The 19675-nt window shown below is 40.3% G+C and overlaps 1 protein-coding gene across 3 annotated transcripts; it reads right to left on the reverse strand.

Moving 5' to 3' along the window:
• Positions 1-1803: 1803 nt before the first annotated feature.
• Positions 1804-19565, reverse strand: xxylt1 (xyloside xylosyltransferase 1). 3 transcript variants are annotated; one of them, XM_086116342.1, is made up of 6 exons: positions 19446-19565; positions 19079-19138; positions 17822-18424; positions 15146-15293; positions 8547-8679; positions 1804-3961 (listed from the first exon to the last, which is right to left on the reverse strand). In XM_086116342.1, exons 3-6 carry the CDS (start codon positions 18338-18340, stop codon positions 3565-3567), a joined length of 1197 nt encoding a protein of 398 aa, XP_085972468.1. In that variant the 5' UTR covers positions 18341-18424; positions 19079-19138; positions 19446-19565; the 3' UTR covers positions 1804-3564. The 3 variants fall into 3 exon arrangements, with proteins under 3 accessions (XP_085972468.1, XP_085972469.1, XP_085972470.1); XM_086116344.1 differs by lacking the exon at positions 1804-3961 and adding an exon at positions 5943-7704; XM_086116343.1 differs by lacking the exon at positions 19079-19138 and having other exon boundaries at positions 19446-19542.
• Between the last annotated feature and the right edge of the window lie 110 nt (positions 19566-19675).

Here is a 19675-nt window from a genome sequence, read left to right on the forward strand (position 1 = left end):
TCATAAACAACATGATATAGCAAAAATATTTTTGTGGGTTTTGTTATAAGGAACATCTCAGTTCCCAAAAATCTGAATTTTCTGGCTATTCTTTGATAGGTCAGGTCTTACAGAAGCTGAGAAAAAAAACATTGCCCCGCTCAAAACAAAGTATCAAAGAAAAAATCAGCGACAATAATGAAAAAAAACCCCCAAACAACAACAACAAAAAAAGTTTATTCAAATTGAAAAATAAAATCATTTAAAATTAATTTAATTATAATTGACTCCTTGAGCCAACACCTTATCGCGGTGGCAGGATTTGTGTATCCAATTGATCCTAGATGCTAAATTGGGTCACTTATTACAAACAGGTCCGAGGTCAGCGACCAAAGCACGATTCAAATATGATGAGAGACATTTTTTAAAACTTGTTTTCCCTTACCTGGATGGGGGCCGCCAGGGCACCCCTGTGGCGCAGGGCCTGGAGGTGAGGCTTTGATGGTGAGCACCTGGTGTCTGGGCCTACATCCATCAGGCATCATCAGCACTGGCTAGAGTAGGAGCGGGACGTTGTTGACCTCAACTCGTGACATAAAATGCTCCTCAGTGGAAGGGGTTGTGGATGAGGTCTACATAGAGTTCTTGAAGGCTAAGGATGTTGTGGGGCTGTCCTGGTTGACATGCCTCTGCAATCGGGGACTTCTGTATTGGAAGCCAGAGCTGGTGGTCCTCCTTGTTGCCCATGTGCTTTAAAGCAGAACTTTGATATGGTTAACTCATCCAAAGTGAAGTAAATACTTATTGAAATCAACTTGGAAAACATGCAGGACAGCGGCCCTCCAGGACCTGAGTTTGACACCCCTGGCCTAAACACTCTGAACGGGGCCATGTCCCATTCATTTGTCCCACCGTCTTTCGCATTTCAAATCGCCCAATCAAATGATGGCCAATGACACACATTCTTTAGGCTGGGGAAGTCCAAATCTGACTTCCAGGAAGTGATCAGAGGAAGCGACAGTCGCTGACTGCCTGGGCAGAATATTGTGAGACACTTCAAAGCTTACAGTTATTTTCGACATGAGTGCCGTAATGAGGTCAAGTCAAGTCAAGTACAACTTTAATGCCGTGTCACGATCTCCGTGGTCTGACGGAGTCAGAGGTTGGAGTGTTTGCTAAAGTTCGACGTGGAACCGGTATTCCCTCAGCAAGAGCATTCAAATTTCCTTTAGAGTTATTTTCAAGGTTTGGTCTATTGGGACTGGTGTTTATTTTAATTTTGAGTGGATTCAATGTAAAAAATGTGTTTAATAACTCGTCAGACTTTGCGCTGACTTTTTCAATCTCAAATCCGTTGCAACATAATGGCAAAACTATGCCAATGCTGCAATGTAAATAATCATATAAAGCCGAGGACAAATACAATTTCCTCTCATTGTCCCTCACGGACCTCAACTTTATAGATCATTCTAAATACCAACACATCGAAGATCCAAGATCCTGACTGTAGTTATTCTAAGCGAGTGACAGAAATAGGTCAGCTCTTGTTTGCGAGAGAAAGAGGGCGTTTTTTTAAATAATACAATACAATACATGCTGATTTATATAGCGCTTTCACAACAACGGCAGCTAATGAGAAACAAAGGTTGCATACTAACTAACATTCATAGTTTGTACCTTCTAAATGAATGTATGTGGAAACAAGTGCCCCGTCGACCTGTCCTCTGCACAAATATTACATGTCATTTACTGACACAAACACAATGGATACTTAACGAAAAGCTGACCGCGGAAACATAGGGCAAAGTTCAAAATCAGACTGAATTAGAGTCCCATGGCTGACAGCTAATTCAACCAACACCATTTTTTAATGGTTTTTCTGTTGAGGAGAGAATGAATATTCAAGATCGAGTATTTGCATCTTAGATTAACCTATTATTACAAATGTTCAGTCATTTGTTTCACAGAGTTGGATCACACCGGTTTATCTATTTTTCCTTTGAAAATTCACAAAAAAGACAACTAGGTGCCAGCACAGTGTAGCCAAACATCTGAGAAAACTATAACGATAACTTCTGATAGCTGTTAAAGTTGATATAAAAGGTGCCCCTTTTCTGTGACATGAATTTCACTTTCTGTGAAATGAATAAGAATAAATAGCTTAAAAACATTTTTCATCTTTCATGGAACCTGAAACCTGTACATCTCAAATCTTTTGGAGAGAGGACATTTGACAAACAATTGACGTGGTCGTGCCCACTCTCTTTACGTGTGGCCGTTTTCACAATTTACCATTCACCTTCAAACTCATGATAAATGGGAGTGTGAACGGTGCCTCTGATTAACCCCAAATAAAGTTCAGATGTTCGAGTGGGCTTTTCCTGACATTTGTTGCCTTTCTACCAGAGGCTTGAAGGTTTTGTGCGAACACTGACTGGTATTTGGAACTCTTCATCGGCCCAGTTCTAGCTAAAGAAGAACAGCCCAAAAGCATGATGGTGCCAAAACCGTGTTTCACCATACGTATGGTGTTCTTTTGGTGATGAGCAGTGTTGTATTTGCGACAAACATAACTTTTGGAATGATGGCCAAAATGTTCAACCTTGCTTTAAATTTTTGGCAAAGCATGACCTTTCACAAAGGGATGCATAAAATTGTTTTATGGTCCGAGTGAAGCAAGTTGGTGGCAGCATCATTTAGTTGGAACTGGGGCCTAGGTTACAGTGGAGGGAATTACCGGTAGAAACAGTTCCAAATCGGAATCCGTCTTCGCACAAAACAATTAGGCTTCTCCCAAAAAGAAAAAAAATGTCAGGAAAAGTCGACGAAAATGAATTAACATGCTGTCTCGATCAGAGCCACTTAAAATTGTGCAGGTGTGCACTGAGTGAAAATGTGTTATACATGTTATACGCCCTATACTACAAACTCCCCTGCTCGAGAGAAAAAAAAAAACTGTTTCAGTGTAAGTGGGCATACAGATCCGTCACTCTGAAACATTATGAAAATGAAATGAACTGAAGCTTAAAAAACAGCATGAGTCAGCATAAGTGCAATCAAGACTTCACAATCGAGCCTTTTTAAAAAACATTTGAACAACATTGCTCAGCTTTAGGGTTCATTTGTTTAAAACGTATTCATTTGAAATGTTTCTTTTCAAGAGTGTTTGGTCGTGTGACTTCATGTACATCCTCTACCAGCCAACATCTCAAACACTTAGGTGATAAATATCGAGCGCTGACATTTATTTGAATCTGAGAGATCGATCAAAAGTGGGTCACTATTTTTTGGGTGGGGAGGGGAGGGTCAGTTAATATTTCTCAGGAAAATGCAGAGAAAAAGCTAACAAAAAAAACCAGAACATGAGTATAACATTCAAACATTAACAACATGCGACTTGAAGTGGAGTTTTCACGTGTCGTCGACAGAGGCGGTGGTCCAAGTTGGTAGGAAAAGTCAAGGTCTTAGCAGCCCGTCGACCAGCAATGGGCAGTGAGTCAGTTACAACAATACCACCGTTGTTTTGCGAGCTACGCAGGACGGTGTCTTAAGTGATATCAAACACTGCATTTTCAGTATCTGGTATTAATCATCTGGTATGGGGCTGTTACAGTTCCCGTGGTAGATATAGATGGGTCCATCACAGCGATAATACAAGTCAAAGACATCTCTGTAGCCGTGGTCTCTCCACCAAGTGCACAACTGTCGGTTCCAACCACAGGCCAGGGAGTAAAACAGTTCTGGGTGCTCCATACTGATCATGGTAAAGAAGTCCTGGTCCCCGAGGTGGCCCCTGATGCTGTACTTGTCAGCCAGCTTGGTCACGTTTCTCGTATCCAGCAGTTGGTTGTAGAGGGCGGAGGCCCTCATTGCGCCGAGGTCCAGTAACATCACGCCACTGTTGAAGCCGGGGAGACCCTCGGGCGGAGGGTCACCCACTCTGGTTTGAGGGTTTTCCTTGCGGTACTGCCAGAATGTGTGTCTGCGTGTGAAGAGGAGATGTCAGCTGACAAATGTCCAGTATGCTGGTAATGCAACAGTTCTCTTGTCTATGTCTTCAAACTTGGTGTTCTCATCGACAACATTTGTAAAGACGACCCCAACAGAAGAGTTCAAGTAAGAGTGTAACTGGTATGGAAATCGTTTCCCACTGCACAGGAAGCGCGATGCGATATGGACCATATTTTATATCCCAATATAGGTAATTTCATATCCTTGCCCAATGCTTTTGGTTAAAATGAGATGGAATTAATGCCAAGTCTAAATACCTTTTCTCCAGTATGAAACACATTTTATAGAGAAAACACAATGAATATAAGACAAAAATACAGTTTGTGAGAAAGTATCTTGCCAATTTAAAGAGCACCAAGTACTACCTGGAGATATTTGGATTGCTAATGTGGCAACAGCAATAAACAAAGATTGGTTAATGGCTGTTATAAGCAGGGGAACAGCGGTGACTCATTTGTCAATTAAATTATGATTCAGCAATTGTTTTTAATGAGCTGTTAACTACGAATGTGTTTGTTTGACCACGTTCATAAAACCGAGCAGCAACTCTGCTCTTCTTCCATTTGCTGAACAAACAGCCAAGTGGGTAGAAAACAGGAAGCTAGCAGGTCCAGGAGTGCTTGCGGCCCATGCCAGCTCAGCAGCCTTCAGTGCCGACATACCACGACTGACATCGGTTAATGCGTGGGCATCCCTTTGGACATTGTACACTTTTAGAAGTCTGCTTTATTGTCAGCAAATCACAGACCAGTTTGTAACAGTTTAACTTTAGTTAAGCTTATAATACCAATTTTAAGATTTCATCTCAGAGGAAAGGAATACATTTTGACATTTCAAGAAGAAATACATTGTTTATAAGATAACTTATGATTTAGGAGTAATACACAACACTGTTGTAAATATAGTTCACACCCATGATTTTTCTTTTGTCCCGTCCAAGATATTAGATATATTTTTTGTTACTGTTGCGATTGGCAAACCAGTTCAGGGTGTGCCCCGCCGACTGCACCAAGACGGCTGGGAGAGGCTCCGGCATGCCCGCGACCCCCGTGACGATAAGCGGATCAGATGATGGGTGGATGCACGCAAGGAATTTGTGGTGTGAAAAGAAATCTTTTGATTACTCAGGATAAGCAGTACAAAGAAGGGATGGATGAACATTTCTATGGGTCATTCTCACTCAAACAGGACAGTTTCTAAAACACATTGAAGCAAAAATGGAAATGACGTCCCTGTAACAATGTAAATACAAAGTAAAATGTGAACTTTGTATTTGTTACAGAACTGTAACAAATATTTGTATTGATATTGGAGTGTATCAACATCCAATATGCTGTATTTTTATAAAGCTCACTATCACCTTCGAAACACTGCCCCTTGCTCGTCTCTTTCTTTTCAGCAACATAAACATACCTGTTTAAAGAAAGTCATTTGTGAAATGAAAGGTTGATATGTCCATCGATATAATGGGCTTTCCACGAAGGTTGTTTGCCCGTCTGACAATCAATGCCCTTTTCTCAACTGCTCCTCCCAGGTCTTCAACCTTCTGTCTCTGTCACTTTCCATTCTGCTCTTGCTCTTTAACATGCATTCTGGACATACATTGATTCATTTCAATAGAAAAAGATGATTTCAGGCGAGTGTTTTGAGTGCACCATGATGAACTTGCATCTAAAAGGCACCACTGGATGCGTACTGAGTGGTCTTGTGTGTGAACAATGTGAAGTTGTTCTTATTTACTGGCTGGAGCTTATATACCTGCTTGCTCAACTGACCACGTTTCGTGATAAATTAGCACGCGGCCTCCTAAAGTTCCTCGCTCTGCTGTGTTTGTAACACTTACATAAATGGGCCTCATCTCTTGGGCTTTTAAAACATGTTAAATGGAGCTGGAGTGTAAAGACGTGAAGCCCCCCCCCCCCCCCCCTCTGCTCCCCCAACACACACATACACACACATCTATTGAACTTCTCAGTGGCAGGATGTGGTCTGAATAGCAAGAGGAAGCATTGTCCTGAATAATACTCTGTCCATTAGCACCCAATAGGAGTGGGAGCTCACTGTTGAAAACAGGAAAGTTCTCCCGAGGAGAGGATGCACACTATGGCTCGCCAGTACATACTCAATGCTCTTGTTGGCTGTATTTCAAATGCTTTTCAACCTGTACTCAATTCAATACACTACAAAGACAGGAAAATTCATGTTCAAACATTTTGAATCTGATGTCTGCAACACAAACCGACAAAGCTGGGACGACAAAAGAATGCGGTCATATCTACGGTACATTTTGATGATATAATGGACCGTTCATCATCTACGGTCCATTATATCATCAAAATATGAAGCTGGACAAATCGCTTGTCTGATGAGTCCGCATTTCAAATTGTGTTTTTGGAAATCATGGACCTTTGGTCCTCTGGGCCAAAGAGGAAGAGAACCATTTGGATTGTTAAACTTGAAAGGAGCAAAGTGTAGTTATGTAATGCATTTTATATGACATTGCTAATGCGGATCGAATGCAGGCAAAAATGTAATATCCTCAGTGACGTGGACTACGTATTGGACACTTTTTAATTTCCTTCAGAAACTACTTGCAGGAGTAGGGTTGACCTTATGGGACTTTGTTATCAAGTGTGGGCCACAAAGACTTGCTCTTTGTGAAATAGCTGTTTTACTGTGTTAAATGGAAGGGGTGTAGTCACAACAGGACGGCAGAGGATTCAGCTGTCTGCTACAGATACACACGACAAAAAAATATATATATGCACCATTCAATAGCTGTGCGCAGAAATGGTCTTCACATATTTTGCTGTAGACGTTTAATAATTGTTATCCTTTAAAAACCTCGAGACCAGATTTAAATAGTCCATTGATACGATGATCAAAACCTGGAGGAAATGAGCAGGCCATGTGTTTGCTCCAGTAAGCAGCTGCAATAGTAACTTTCCAGGTGATCTTACCTCACATCGTCAAATCATACTTCCCAGATACTAACTTGTACATGCACAAGCGCACCATCACACTGATGCCCAGTGTGGTTGGGGGAAAAAAAAAAGATGATATACTGTAATGGTTGCGTGACATGCAGATGTTGGAGGGGAGTGGGAAAATAGGAGAGGAGTAAAAAGCTTGTAAAGTGAAAAGCCTTGGCATACAAATAAGCACAAGCACACGTTAACATTTTATCATCAGGGAAGATGTCTTGCAAAGTTTTTTTTTAACTTTGATCATAAAGTCAGTGTGTAGGTGGATTTAAAAATATGCCCAGAAATTGGAAATACGTAAAAAAAAAAAAAAAAGTTCAACCGAATGCACGTAACCAGAGTCTTGACGACTAATTTGTGCTTTCACAGTCATGCATCAGCATTTAATTCTTTCATGTGAGCAATGGGAGGGACATTTCTATTGACAGAAATGCAAACAAGCCAAAACATACAAAACATATGGACACTTTTTTTTCCATACAGTTGATGCAGCAGGAGAAAATTTGTAATCCTTGATTGTGGTTTGTCAGGTTAGAGCAGTGAGCAGCAGCTTGTTAATTTACTCCAGAAAGGGAACAAAGACACAGAGGGCAAACGTGAATCACAGTGTGACAACAAAAGCCTTTGCAGATTAGAAGCGTCTCTGTGCCAACTTCTCAGTAATCTCCCGAGAATAAAAGAGCAGACCGTCATCACGCCAGCAGCACAGTGGGCATTGATGAGCAAACACCTGAAGAACGGTCCAAAAAAAATAAAATAAATAAACGACAAACCCTCTTTTGGCAGCAGATACACTAATTTGGCAAATGCCAATGCCATTCAAAACACAAATGTACAGTAGTTTCAGAAAACGGAAAACCTCACTCCTACTTATGCAGCTAGTAAATAAATAAATAAAATACTCACATCGTAGTCTGACTGATATGATAACAACTAATAAATATAATCTCAGGTCACAAAATAATATATGTTGATCTCAGGTCTCAAAACAATATATGTTGAATGAGCAAACTTTTGCATATTACTGTATACTTTTTATGGATAAAAACGACAAGCTCTTTTGAAAGGCTGCAAGCTAGAAAATGATGGTCCACAAAACCTGATTGATGCCACTTGAGGCGAAAACCCCCCCATCACATTTTGGACCGGTTGAAGGGGAGAAATGAGAGGAGCCGTGTGTGTGCGTGTGTGTGTTTAAATGAAACGCTTAAGCTCATGGAGGAAGCAACAACCCTCAAATAAATTCGTCCTCCAGCAGACTTTGCGCCCAGAGTCACGCAAACTAATATTAAATAAATGATACTTTCTCAATTCAATGTTATCCACGGCCAAGTTAGCACATCCGCCTCAAGTTTCTGAGGTTGGGGGACCTACGGTAAATTGTCCTAAATGGTGAATGGGCGTTTGTTTGTCTTTATGAGCCCCAAGAGTGACTAGCCACCGGTCTAGGATGCACCCAGCCTCTCATACCTGTGAAGCTTTCTAAAGCTAGCTCGATGGCTCTATGGCGGCATCATACCGACAGCACTACGTAGACTATCACGAAAATGTTCACGAGACAACGTGTGCTACCTGTACACCGGCTGCATCTCCCTGACGATGCCGAGTACCGCTCCTGGTGGGAAGCGGTCAAATTCCTGGAAGAGGTCCCTGATGTTGGTCCTGTACTTCAGATCGATGTCAAGCTGCACAATGCGTGTCAAATCTGAAAGAAGGAAAAAATAATCGCAATGTCTATGACTTGGGAGCAGCTGTGCAAACAAGCAAATCATCCAGGAAATAAGAGCCAATGTGGGGGAGTTCAAGACATTACATAAAAGAGTCATCAGAACTCTTAACCGAGGACCCCAAAGAGGAAATGCCATGAAAATGTGCAAATCAATAAAAGGTCAGGCAGGCATATAAAAACCTCAAAGTGCATATCGACCAGTTTCAAGCACAGAGGTGCTGAATGATGAACACAGTAGCTTGTTTGAGAAGAAAAGTGTATCCAGGATATTCAGGTTTCATCTGGTCATTGTTTCAACTTCCTGTTTTTTTTTTTTTAGTTGGCATGGTAACAAAACGGGAATTAGTCAGTAATTGTGTCATGGACAGATCAGAATTATTGTACTGATAAAAATCCCAATTAGGGCATGTTGTTTTAGGAACACCGTCCGTTTTGCGTATAATGGATAAAAACTATTTAAAACTGATCTGAGCTTGTGCTTGTAGCTCATCGTCATCGCAATAACTGCATGTGCAATTTGACTTTATCGCAAAGATGTGCAGTAAATTAAAATTGGAACTCTATACCTTTATCTTACTTTGACCAATGAGATGCAACCTTAAATGCACAGCGCCAGTCAATCATAGAAAAGTATCCAAGGGCATTTATAACATTCAGCCTGCTTACGTGATTTGAAATGATTTGTTCCTCTTTACCTAACTCAAGAGGCGACCCATTTTGAAGATGTGGATGACCGGGCTAGTGGGAGGAGCCCAGAAGAATCCTTTCAGGAGAAGAATGACTTGGAAGTTTGGATTTCAAATATCATCTTCATAACTTTTCTGACATAGCTCAAACGTGCAAGACGAATCACAGAAAAAAGGGCTGCATACCGAGAGCAACAACCTGTTTTCTATGCTCTCCAAACAAGGAAGCGAGCTACTCATCACAATGCCATTGTGCGCTCTTTCAACTGAGAAATGCTGTGACTAGTGAGTGGCTCTGTTGGCTTGCACTAACACAGTTTAACAACGAGGAGTGGAACAGGAAGCAGGTACAGGTATATACTTGTTATAACACTGTGATGAGGTAGCACTGATGTTGGATTTAGAACAAAAGGGCGAAAGTACAGCTAAACTGTTTTTTTTTTCTTTCAAGAGTTTTATGTGGCATTAGTCTTACGGAACTTATGGAACAAATGGAACAATCCACATTGACGTCACGCTGAAAATCACCACGAATTGGCCGAGCATCCACTTACCACTGCAGCTGTCAGCCATAATAACACAGCGTGTAACAGTTACAAACTGAGTAAGGTTCTAAATTGCATTGCGAGGATAAGTGGTTTAGAGAATGAATGAATGAATTTAGATTTGTTTTTGTTTGTTTGTCGCATTGATTGAATGTACGTCATATATTTTTTAGAGCAGTACAGGTGGAGCCTGCTGGCAATTTTCAGAAGATATGGTGTATATTTTACACAACAACAATGACAACCCCCCCCCCCCCCCGCAAAAAAAACCCCCACAGGCTATAACTGGATTTTCTTTTGAGTCATTTTTGTTCAACTAAACATATCTATCAATCATTACTCAAAGTCTCTCGGACAATAAACTCTAAACTTGTATGACTTTTTTTTTTAAAGAAATATCATGAAACAAAATAGAATAAAGACAAATGAGTCTTTGCTTTTCTTGTGTTGTAACGCTTTCTGTGGGAACGTTGATGTTTTATTGGATAAATAACATAATTAAAGAAGAGCGGAGTGCGCTAAAGGCTCTGGTCAGAGGAGATAGCACTCTGCAGTAACACCTAAATTGGCCACAAAACAAAAGGCACACTGTTATCTAAGCAGACTTTTTTTTTCCAGGAAGAATGTGGGTCAATCTCATTAGGTCCTAAAATCCCCCCCTGATGTGAGCACTTAAAGGCTATTTACTGAGGGTCATTGTTTTCTGTTTTTGCCAATCCTGAATAGACGCCATTTTCCAGAACCGCAACATCACATGCAGTCACTTTCATACTTGTATCCTTATTTGGATTTATGGCACGTCAAGGATATTTTTCACTGAAATCATCATGGGCCCACTTTAAAAAAAAAAAAAAATATATATATATATATCCAAAGCTCAATTTTTTTTGTCTTCATTCACATGACATTACAATATGCCTCATTTTGTTAGTTTTTTTTCCTCCAAGATTTTGATACGAAGCTCTGAGCTCCGATTTGCCTACATATTGCAAAACCATGCACGATGGGTTAAATGAACACTTTAAATTGTTCGTATGTGTGACTATGAGTGTGAATGGTTCTTTGGCTATGTGTGCCCTGCGATTGGCTGGCAACCAGTTCAAGGGTGTACCCCGCCTGCTGCCCCAAGACAGCTGGAATTGGCTCCAGCGGTTTGGATACTGGATGGATGGATATGCAGTGATTACTCAATTCCACTTCTTGAATCCCCCATGCATGATTTATTTGCCTTTTCTAGAGTTTACTTTTTCTAGTGCCATCTGTTGTTTGGGAGGACATCATTTTGCGCAGTTAGATTTTAAAAATAGGGATTTTTTTTATTTCGTTATTTTAAAGAGGGGAGTACATGCGGACAGTCTAACACTATCAACATCAATTTTACAACGCATTACACTTGCTGCCCAGCATGGTCTTGACATAACAGTAACACACACATAATAATTGATGTTAGCCCAACAACGCTAACTCTAGCCACACGCCCGCTAGCAGTCCATTTGGGTTAAGTGGAAAGTTTTAGGCTTATGATTAAAGTTATCACAAGCCGATTGTTGAGTAACATTAAATGTGGAAGATATTTTAAGAGGACTTGTTTTAACTTGAGTTTGGTGAGCGATGCCAAATTATGGATTGGGACTCAGACATTGAAAAGAAGACTTGGACTCAGACAGGGGTGCCAAAAAACAAAACAAAACAAAACAAAAAAAAAATCATCGGAACATCTCTGATGATGCTTGTCGTCATGTTTTAGTCATCAAACAGGCATGTTTGTCTTGTCACCATCACCCCAAAACAAAAAAGAAAAAAAGAAAAAAGTTTGTTAACAATATCAGTCAATCAAGCTCAGTATGAACCAAACTCATAATAAAAGGGAGTCAGCACTCAAGAGCCAGCATCTAAAGTATTTCTGTCTGACCCCAAATAAAGTTCAGATGCTCTTAGCATGCGTTTCCATCGTCACATCTTACTGCACAAGCCTTGCTTGGTCTGCACAGGGTTTCCAAGGTTTTGAGAGGGATCAAACTGCTCCAAAGCATCAATCGATAGATAAATGAATAGATAAAAAAATAAAAATAAATCGCCCAAACACGTGTGGAAAACTGTGCTGTGGTCCAGTGAAACCAAGGTTGAAAAGTATGTACACGAGTACACCACCACAATTCTGCTCATCACGAAAAGAACACCATTATTTGCGGTGAACGATGTTGATGGCAGCATCATGCTTTAGGGCTGTTTTTGTTCAGCTGGAACTGGAACAAATGGAACATTACTTGAGAGAAGAGCGGTGTGGGCTGCTGAATGGGGCATCTACTTTAGTAATCAATAGTTGTTTTTTTTGTGCCACTAATGTATTAGTTATTGGGAAGTTTAAAATGTTACGGTTTTTGTTTTGTTTTTCACAATTTTACAATGATAGCGGCCACTTATCATGTTGCTACGAGTAGTAAGTAGCACGCAGGGCTGTCGTCTGGACTCGACACCTCCTGACTTGACTCAGACTCGGCCATTGTACTCAACACCTTGTTGTGAGGCTTAATTAATCATGCTTTATATTCATTTAATTACAAGCATTTCCTTTGCGACCAACTGATCCTAATATAATTGAATCGTGTTGTTTCATTGAGCTTCACAGCGTGACCACTAATTGAATGTTGGCGGGGACCAACTCACATGACTTGCATCACCTTTGGTCTAAAACATGTTGATTGGGTCAAAGACTCGACAAACACATTTAAGAATGCTTAGTGATAAGAAGTTTGACGACAAAGCGACCGGCAAGGTGAGTGATGTCAATGGGATCTTGTCCCAAAAGAGCAAATGATCATAAAATGGAAAATAAAGAACCCTACTGACTGTAACAAGTCCTTGCATGTTAAAATCTCCAGAGGGGATGCATGGAGAACAAAAACTGTTTCCCTGCAACCTGGTAATGAATCATGACGAATTTCCATCGTCTCAATTAAACTCATGGCAGCTAACAATAGCTCTAAGCCTGATATTTTCAGACGTTTTCAAGTTTTAGCAATCTGTAACTGTCACCGTTTCTCTGAAAGTCATACACGAGTCACAACATTATGGCCTCGCCGATGAACAAAGTCTGCCTGATGCATATTGACGGATTTTCGATGGGATTCAGGGTGTCATTTGCAAGGGTCCAACAATGCGCGAGTCTCTGTGTGGGCATCAATTTCCCTTTGTGTTTCCCATTCTCAGTCCATGTGTTTTGTGCCGACTGTGACGACAAACAGTTGCCCCCATGATCAATATCAATTTTATGAGCGCTAGGTTACGCATCAACTAGCACCTGTAACACAATCAGAATTTCTTTTACGACGGATGTTACACAGCAGTAACATGTTTAACCCAGAAGTGGCAAACCTTATATTTCACATTTCAATGAAATGACAACACCGCAGCTGTAAGATGTCATTGGTTCAAGTAGAACACGGCTCATTTTTTATCGACGCAATCTATCGAAACACAAATTAGCAAAAGTGTCCAATTTTCCATGTTTCGTTCGAAATACGTCATTCGTCTTTGACCTCAACTGTGTTTGAAAAACGGATCATGTCATAAAATAGTCTGCTTTTGAAGAATTCTGCCCAAATCAATCTCTGAAAATATCGGAACGACTACCTCATTATTTCTGATTTTATAGAGGTACAGTAGTCCTAATGGGAGAAGATACAGAAACATGTATGGATTAATTGTTCAGGTGGCACAATAGGACTTATTCTAGCAATATTTCTTGACTAAAGAAAGCAGCACTGGACAACTTTCGTGACATGATGGTCAAATGGCATGCACTGGTCAAAGGTGAAACGGATTCTTTGCAGTGCATTTAGTTCTGGCGAAGTGCGCCAACAAAGAAGAAGAGTCTATTTGAAAACTTGCATGAACATCAAGCACAAAAACATTTTGGTGATTCAAAAAAAGACATTCAGCAGGTAACGTGGATGCCCTGTTGCCATCTGGTGATTCATTGACATTTATTTCCAAAAGGCACCGGTAAATAGCAGCAATCAACCAACACATGTGCAGGCTATAACACGGGCAAAAGACCAAATCCTTCCTTCTTGACTCCCCAGGGACCTCAGGGCACATGCTCTGCAGCTACTGTACCTGCCTTACAAGGAGGAGTGCCTAGCCCACTCAAAACAACCCAAATATATGTTTATATTTAATATATTAAATTCTAAAATAATATGAAAGACGTTCACTTAATTACCATCAATTATTACGCGCAAACAGCCAGTAATTCGGCAGTCGGTGTCACTAACAGTCTTAATTCTAATATTTATTTTTCTTCAAATGAACAAGTTAAGATTGTTTTACTCGAGAGCAAAACTTGCACATAACAGTAACATTAACACTCACATTAGTAATGCTAATGTTGCACAAGAGTGGTGTGATTCAGGACCAGCAAGGCCTTCTCAGCGGGCACAAACACCAACAGAACCACTGCTTACATCAATCCATCCATTTTCCACTTCTCCTCACAAGAGTCGCGCGGGGTGCTGGAGCCTATCCCAGCCGTCTTCGGGCAGTAGGCGGGGGACAAACAGACGAACAACCATCGCCGCTCACACTCACACCTTAGAGTGTTCAATCAGCCTGCCATGCATGTTTTTGGAATGTGGGAGGAAACGGGAGTACCCGGCGAAAACCCACGCGTGCCCGGGGTGAACATGCAAACTTCACAAAGGGAGGCTGGAGCTGGAATTGAACCCGGTACCTCTGCACTGGACCACCGGGCCGCCCCACTGAATACATTTACAACCTAAATTCTAACATTTGTTCCATGAAACTTTATTTGTTAATTCCCAACAATCTCATAACTATTTTGCGGCCTTTCTCTGGGTTGCTCCAGCTTGAGTATACAGGTTCATATTATATTTTGGGAGGGAATGGGGGGTCAGATTTCAGCATCTTTTTGTTGCCATGACAATCTAATCCACCCAGGCCTTCTGATTTAGGAGTCCTGTCTGATTTAACTGGACCAGCAATGGGATGGCCAACATTAACAATGACAACATTAACAATAGCATTTGTTCTCATTGGTCCCGAGGCCCCAAATACACAGACCATTAGTGCCCAAGAAGGGGTTTGTTGCGCTGGTACCAGAGTACCAGTAAAATGATTCTGAATTTCATTTCATAAAATATTCATCAACCATTTTCTTTTGTGCAAAAAGTGGCTGGGTATTGCACTTACTTTGAGACAAGATGCGGTGCATGGCGACAGAGAGGAAGAAGATGGCATCGCTGAAATAAGACCAAGAGCCAGCGCTGAAGTGCTTCTGCAAGGCTTCCACAATCGGGAACAGCTTGTGAGTGAAGGCGTCTACATCATGGAACAACACCTGTGTGGAAAGTAACACAGTGCAACCTATGTCAAAGTAAAAACTACAAACGTTATTTCTGCATTATAATGAATATTCAAATAGAAGAATTAACTAAATAGCCAATACCAGAGCAAATTAGCACAGGGAACAGATCTAAATTGTCCAATTTCGAAATCTCGCAAGAGTTTAAAAGGGAACGAAGACCAAGTTGTAATCGTCTCAATGTGCACGCCCTTTTTATCGGCTGATGTTTACTTAAATCTATGAAGTATTGATTGAAACAAAATGTTCAAAACATCATATCTGCTTTTGTGTACTCACTTATTTTTAGAGCTTTTCACTCTCGCAAGAGGGCCAATTGGCCGTGTTCGTCAATTACAGCACTTCAAAATATCGGAGTGCAAAGAGAGTTATTCACAAGCTATAGAAAAGAGCGGAGATTGATGAAGCTTCTTTCATGTATCTCGACAGAGAACCTGCAGACCACTTGCAGTACTCGTACCACACTGAGAATCACTTTTCAAGGAAGAAGTTGTCTGCAACTAGTCACCTGAAGTGTGTAAATGGGGCCTATCGGGTACCAAGTGCCAGAAAGTAGACTATTAACATTTCTCCTGCCCAAGAATATTGATTGGTGGCTATTTTCAAATTGTTTTCACCAAAGTTTTAGTGGACGGGAGTGATGCACCATGTCTTTTTGTTTATTTATTTTCTCTCAAAGTGGAAAATTGAGCAAGAGCGTGTCCTTGCTTTTGCCTTGCAACACACGTTTGGAATCCCTCCCAGCACACGTATGGTGTTATCTAGCCAACACTGCCCCCTCGTGCAATAATTGCCATCAACTCCAAAGCGCTTGAAATAAAATAAATATTGGAACGAAGATAAACAATGGTGAAGATAAGATAAGATAATCTTTATTAGTCCCACACTGGGGAAATTTGTAGTCTACAGCAGCTAGGTGGGGGAGGGATAAAGTGTTTCATTGCACAAAATAAATGTTTCAGAAGAACTGTACACAGTTCAATATAAGTGCAATACTGTATAAATAAAGCATTAGCAATTAGTTCATCAATTAAAAGGGAAAAAAAGTACACCATTTCGGTTTTTCATGTTTGTGGAATTAAAACAGTGTCATATAAAAAGTAATTAAAAGATAAACAAATATATAAAACAAAAAGTGATTGATGTACGTTTTTTTTTTGTTTAATATTTGATGATACGCTGAGACATAAAAGTGAACTAAGAAGAGTAGTGTTTCTAGGTGCGTCATGGACAGATAGTCAAAATATGATGGTCTGACTGACTTAAGACGGTACTGACATGAGGTTATGAACAGCATGAAGAACAAGTTTGTGCAGTGGTGTAAGAATTCTTGAACGCACAGCACAGGAAGATGCGGGACATTCTCAAACGCTTAATGTGCATGAAAACCCCCCCCCGCTTAACGTGGCTTGATATTTGAAAACCACGACCAATCGCCACCAAAATTCCTATGCCGACTTCAACGTCTGAAAATATCAAAGCAATCGTCACAATATTTTGAATCTTATGGGTACCGTATTAAGCTTTTTCCTCCCCATACACATTCACCATTGAGAAGCTTAATGTGGCTTATTGTTGAAAAACTACAACATATTGCCACAAAAGCTTATGGTGAGTCTCAAATTCTGCCCAAATCAATCTCTGAAAATATCGGAACGACTACCTCATTATTTCTGATTTTATAGAGGTACAGTAGTCCTAATGGGAGAAGATACAGAAACATGTATGGATTAATTGTTCAGGTGGCACAATAGGACTTATTCTAGCAATATTTCTTGACTAAAGAAAGCAGCACTGGACAACTTTCGTGACATGATGGTCAAATGGCATGCACTGGTCAAAGGTGAAACGGATTCTTTGCAGTGCATTTAGTTCTGGCGAAGTGCGCCAACAAAAGTGAGTAGCAGCAATGACACAGGACCAAATAAAAAGATCTTCAGTTTTGTCAGCATTCAAATGAAGAAAAATTTGTTTCATTCATTTTTTTTGTAGTTACTAGAAATTCACAAAGGGACGCCAATTGGTACGTTAGTGGTTTTGCAGAGAAATAGAGCTGGGTGTCATCAGCACTGGAGTGTAACATAAAAGCTGCTGAAATCTGATGCAGTTTACAGAGCTGTTTAAGTCCTTAGCGTTCTGTTTATTAATATCAGTACAATATTACAGAGTGCTTATTTTGCTATTATAAAACATTGCAAAAATGTTTTCATTTTTGGGCTGGAGGGGGGTGGAGGAACAAATTAATATCATGTTTTATGTTGAGAGGGAAGACATTTCATCTGTGCTGTATGTTACACATACAGTAAATTTGACAATAAAGCTTATCCAATCCAATCCATTTATTTCAGTGAAATACGACTGATTTGAGTTACATGCAGTGTCATGGGACAAATATAATTTGTATCTCAGGGTACCACTGTACTTGCATGCAATCTAATGCAAACATACTTTTATTTGATATTGCAAAACCACATGGGAAGCAATGCAAATATTTGTATGCCTACCTCATACTTGAATGTTACATTTTTGAAGAATTCTTGAAGCATCTTCTCTCCCAGTACTTTACTGACCGGATCACTCACAAAATGAAGCGCCAACACCTCTCCTTCCAAGAACTGTGCATACTTGACCATCGACAACATGGCCACCCTGAACTTGTCCTGGAGGTTTTGGCTTTTGTCCACTTTAGTGAACATCATGAGAACATTGTAGCGTTGGGCCGAAGTCTCATCGCCATTATTTCTGGATTGAAAAGCATCGTTCTCTCCCATTTTCTTCTCCTTGGATCTAGCAAGCTCAGAGAATCTGGTATCTATAGTCAGGTCTGCATCATTTCTGTTGGTGTTGCGGCTTGCCTGAGACAGCTTGATCCTCTTGGTAGTGCTGGAGAAGTTCTGATTCTCTGAGCCAAAGTAGTAGAACGTCACCACAGCCAGGACACAGGCCAGAATCAGCAAAAACTGGAAGGATCTGAACATACTGACCCTGGCCATGATTACGTATGCTAGTCTGAGGATGCGCATGTCTGCACATTTATGTGAGGAAAAATGGAGGCAAAACTGTCACCAAGTTTTTGTCACTGTTTGAGGGGCATTTCTATTCAGTTCCTGAAAAACAAACATGCACACTTTAGTTCAGGTGCAAAGACAACACTAAAAACTAAATTCAATTAAATTCATACACTGGCATGCCACATACACACGAAATGGTTACAAAAATGACAGATCTTCCTCTCAGAAAACACAATTCAATATACATTTATTCCAAGCACTTTTCATTCATAAAACACTTCTAACTCGAATATAATTTAATTAAGAGATACAACTCATCAGCCTCACACTCCAAATATGTAATTCATCCCAATTACTGACTGTGACAGTGATAGAATTAACCAGAGAGAGAAACATGAAAACTAAACCTTTATCTAAACCTTTTGCATTGTACTGGGGGCACAGAGTGGAAGTGGCCGTAGCAAGAGAAGCAAAAAGGATCCATGTAAGAGGCTTTCAAGTAGACTCGTCTGTGCTGATTTAAGACGCGGGATCTTAAGCTTTCAATCTGTTTTTCTTATGAAACGTTTTCCTCCACAAAATCATGCAATGACAAACTTCGAATGGGAAGCCAAAACTTGGAGGTGTCTTAATATGAATGAATACGTGACATAAAAAAGTGATCAAGATGACTAATTACAGTGATCAATAAAGGGGTCGAACTGCATGCACAGCAGAGGTAAAGTAAGATGTTTGTACGTATTCGCTTACATCTTGAAGAATTGATGCTCTCTGCAGTTTCATCTTGACAGCTTGTTTTAAGGATTCACACTTAAAAAAAACCAAACATGCATATTAAAATGTGATGCAGTTTTACCATGACATCAACAACATCGAGTTGAACTGTCTCTACTGAGCGCCACCAATCTATCAATCGATATCCTTCATTTAACCAGAAAATCACCCTGATCTGGGCAAGAAGCGAAACATAATTCAAGGCAATTAAGAATACTATATCATAAAAGTAATATAAAGTAGTAGTCAACACGCGACTGCGCTCCGCAGGGTTGCAGAACTCAACAACACACATGCAACAGATACAATCATTGAGAAATGTGAAGCAAATGTGTATGTATACCTTGTTGCCATAAAAGAAAAAAAAACCCTGTCGTCTGCCCTTGCCAGGCTATGAGACTACGGTATTTCGATAGCGTATTTTGCAACAGCAGCAAGCTAGCAAGCGAGGTATCATTTCACCGCGCCCACTTTTGACGTCATTGCGTTCTGTGTAACGTTGCGTTGAGATTTATTGGAAAAATTAAAATCACTTCGGCAACAAATAATTCTTACAAATAAAAATACATGGCA

Source organism: Hippocampus guttulatus, chromosome 7, assembly GCF_054856545.1.
Source record: "Hippocampus guttulatus isolate MCC_2025c chromosome 7, RoL_Hgut_1.0, whole genome shotgun sequence".
Lineage (NCBI taxonomy): Eukaryota > Metazoa > Chordata > Actinopteri > Syngnathiformes > Syngnathidae > Hippocampus > Hippocampus guttulatus.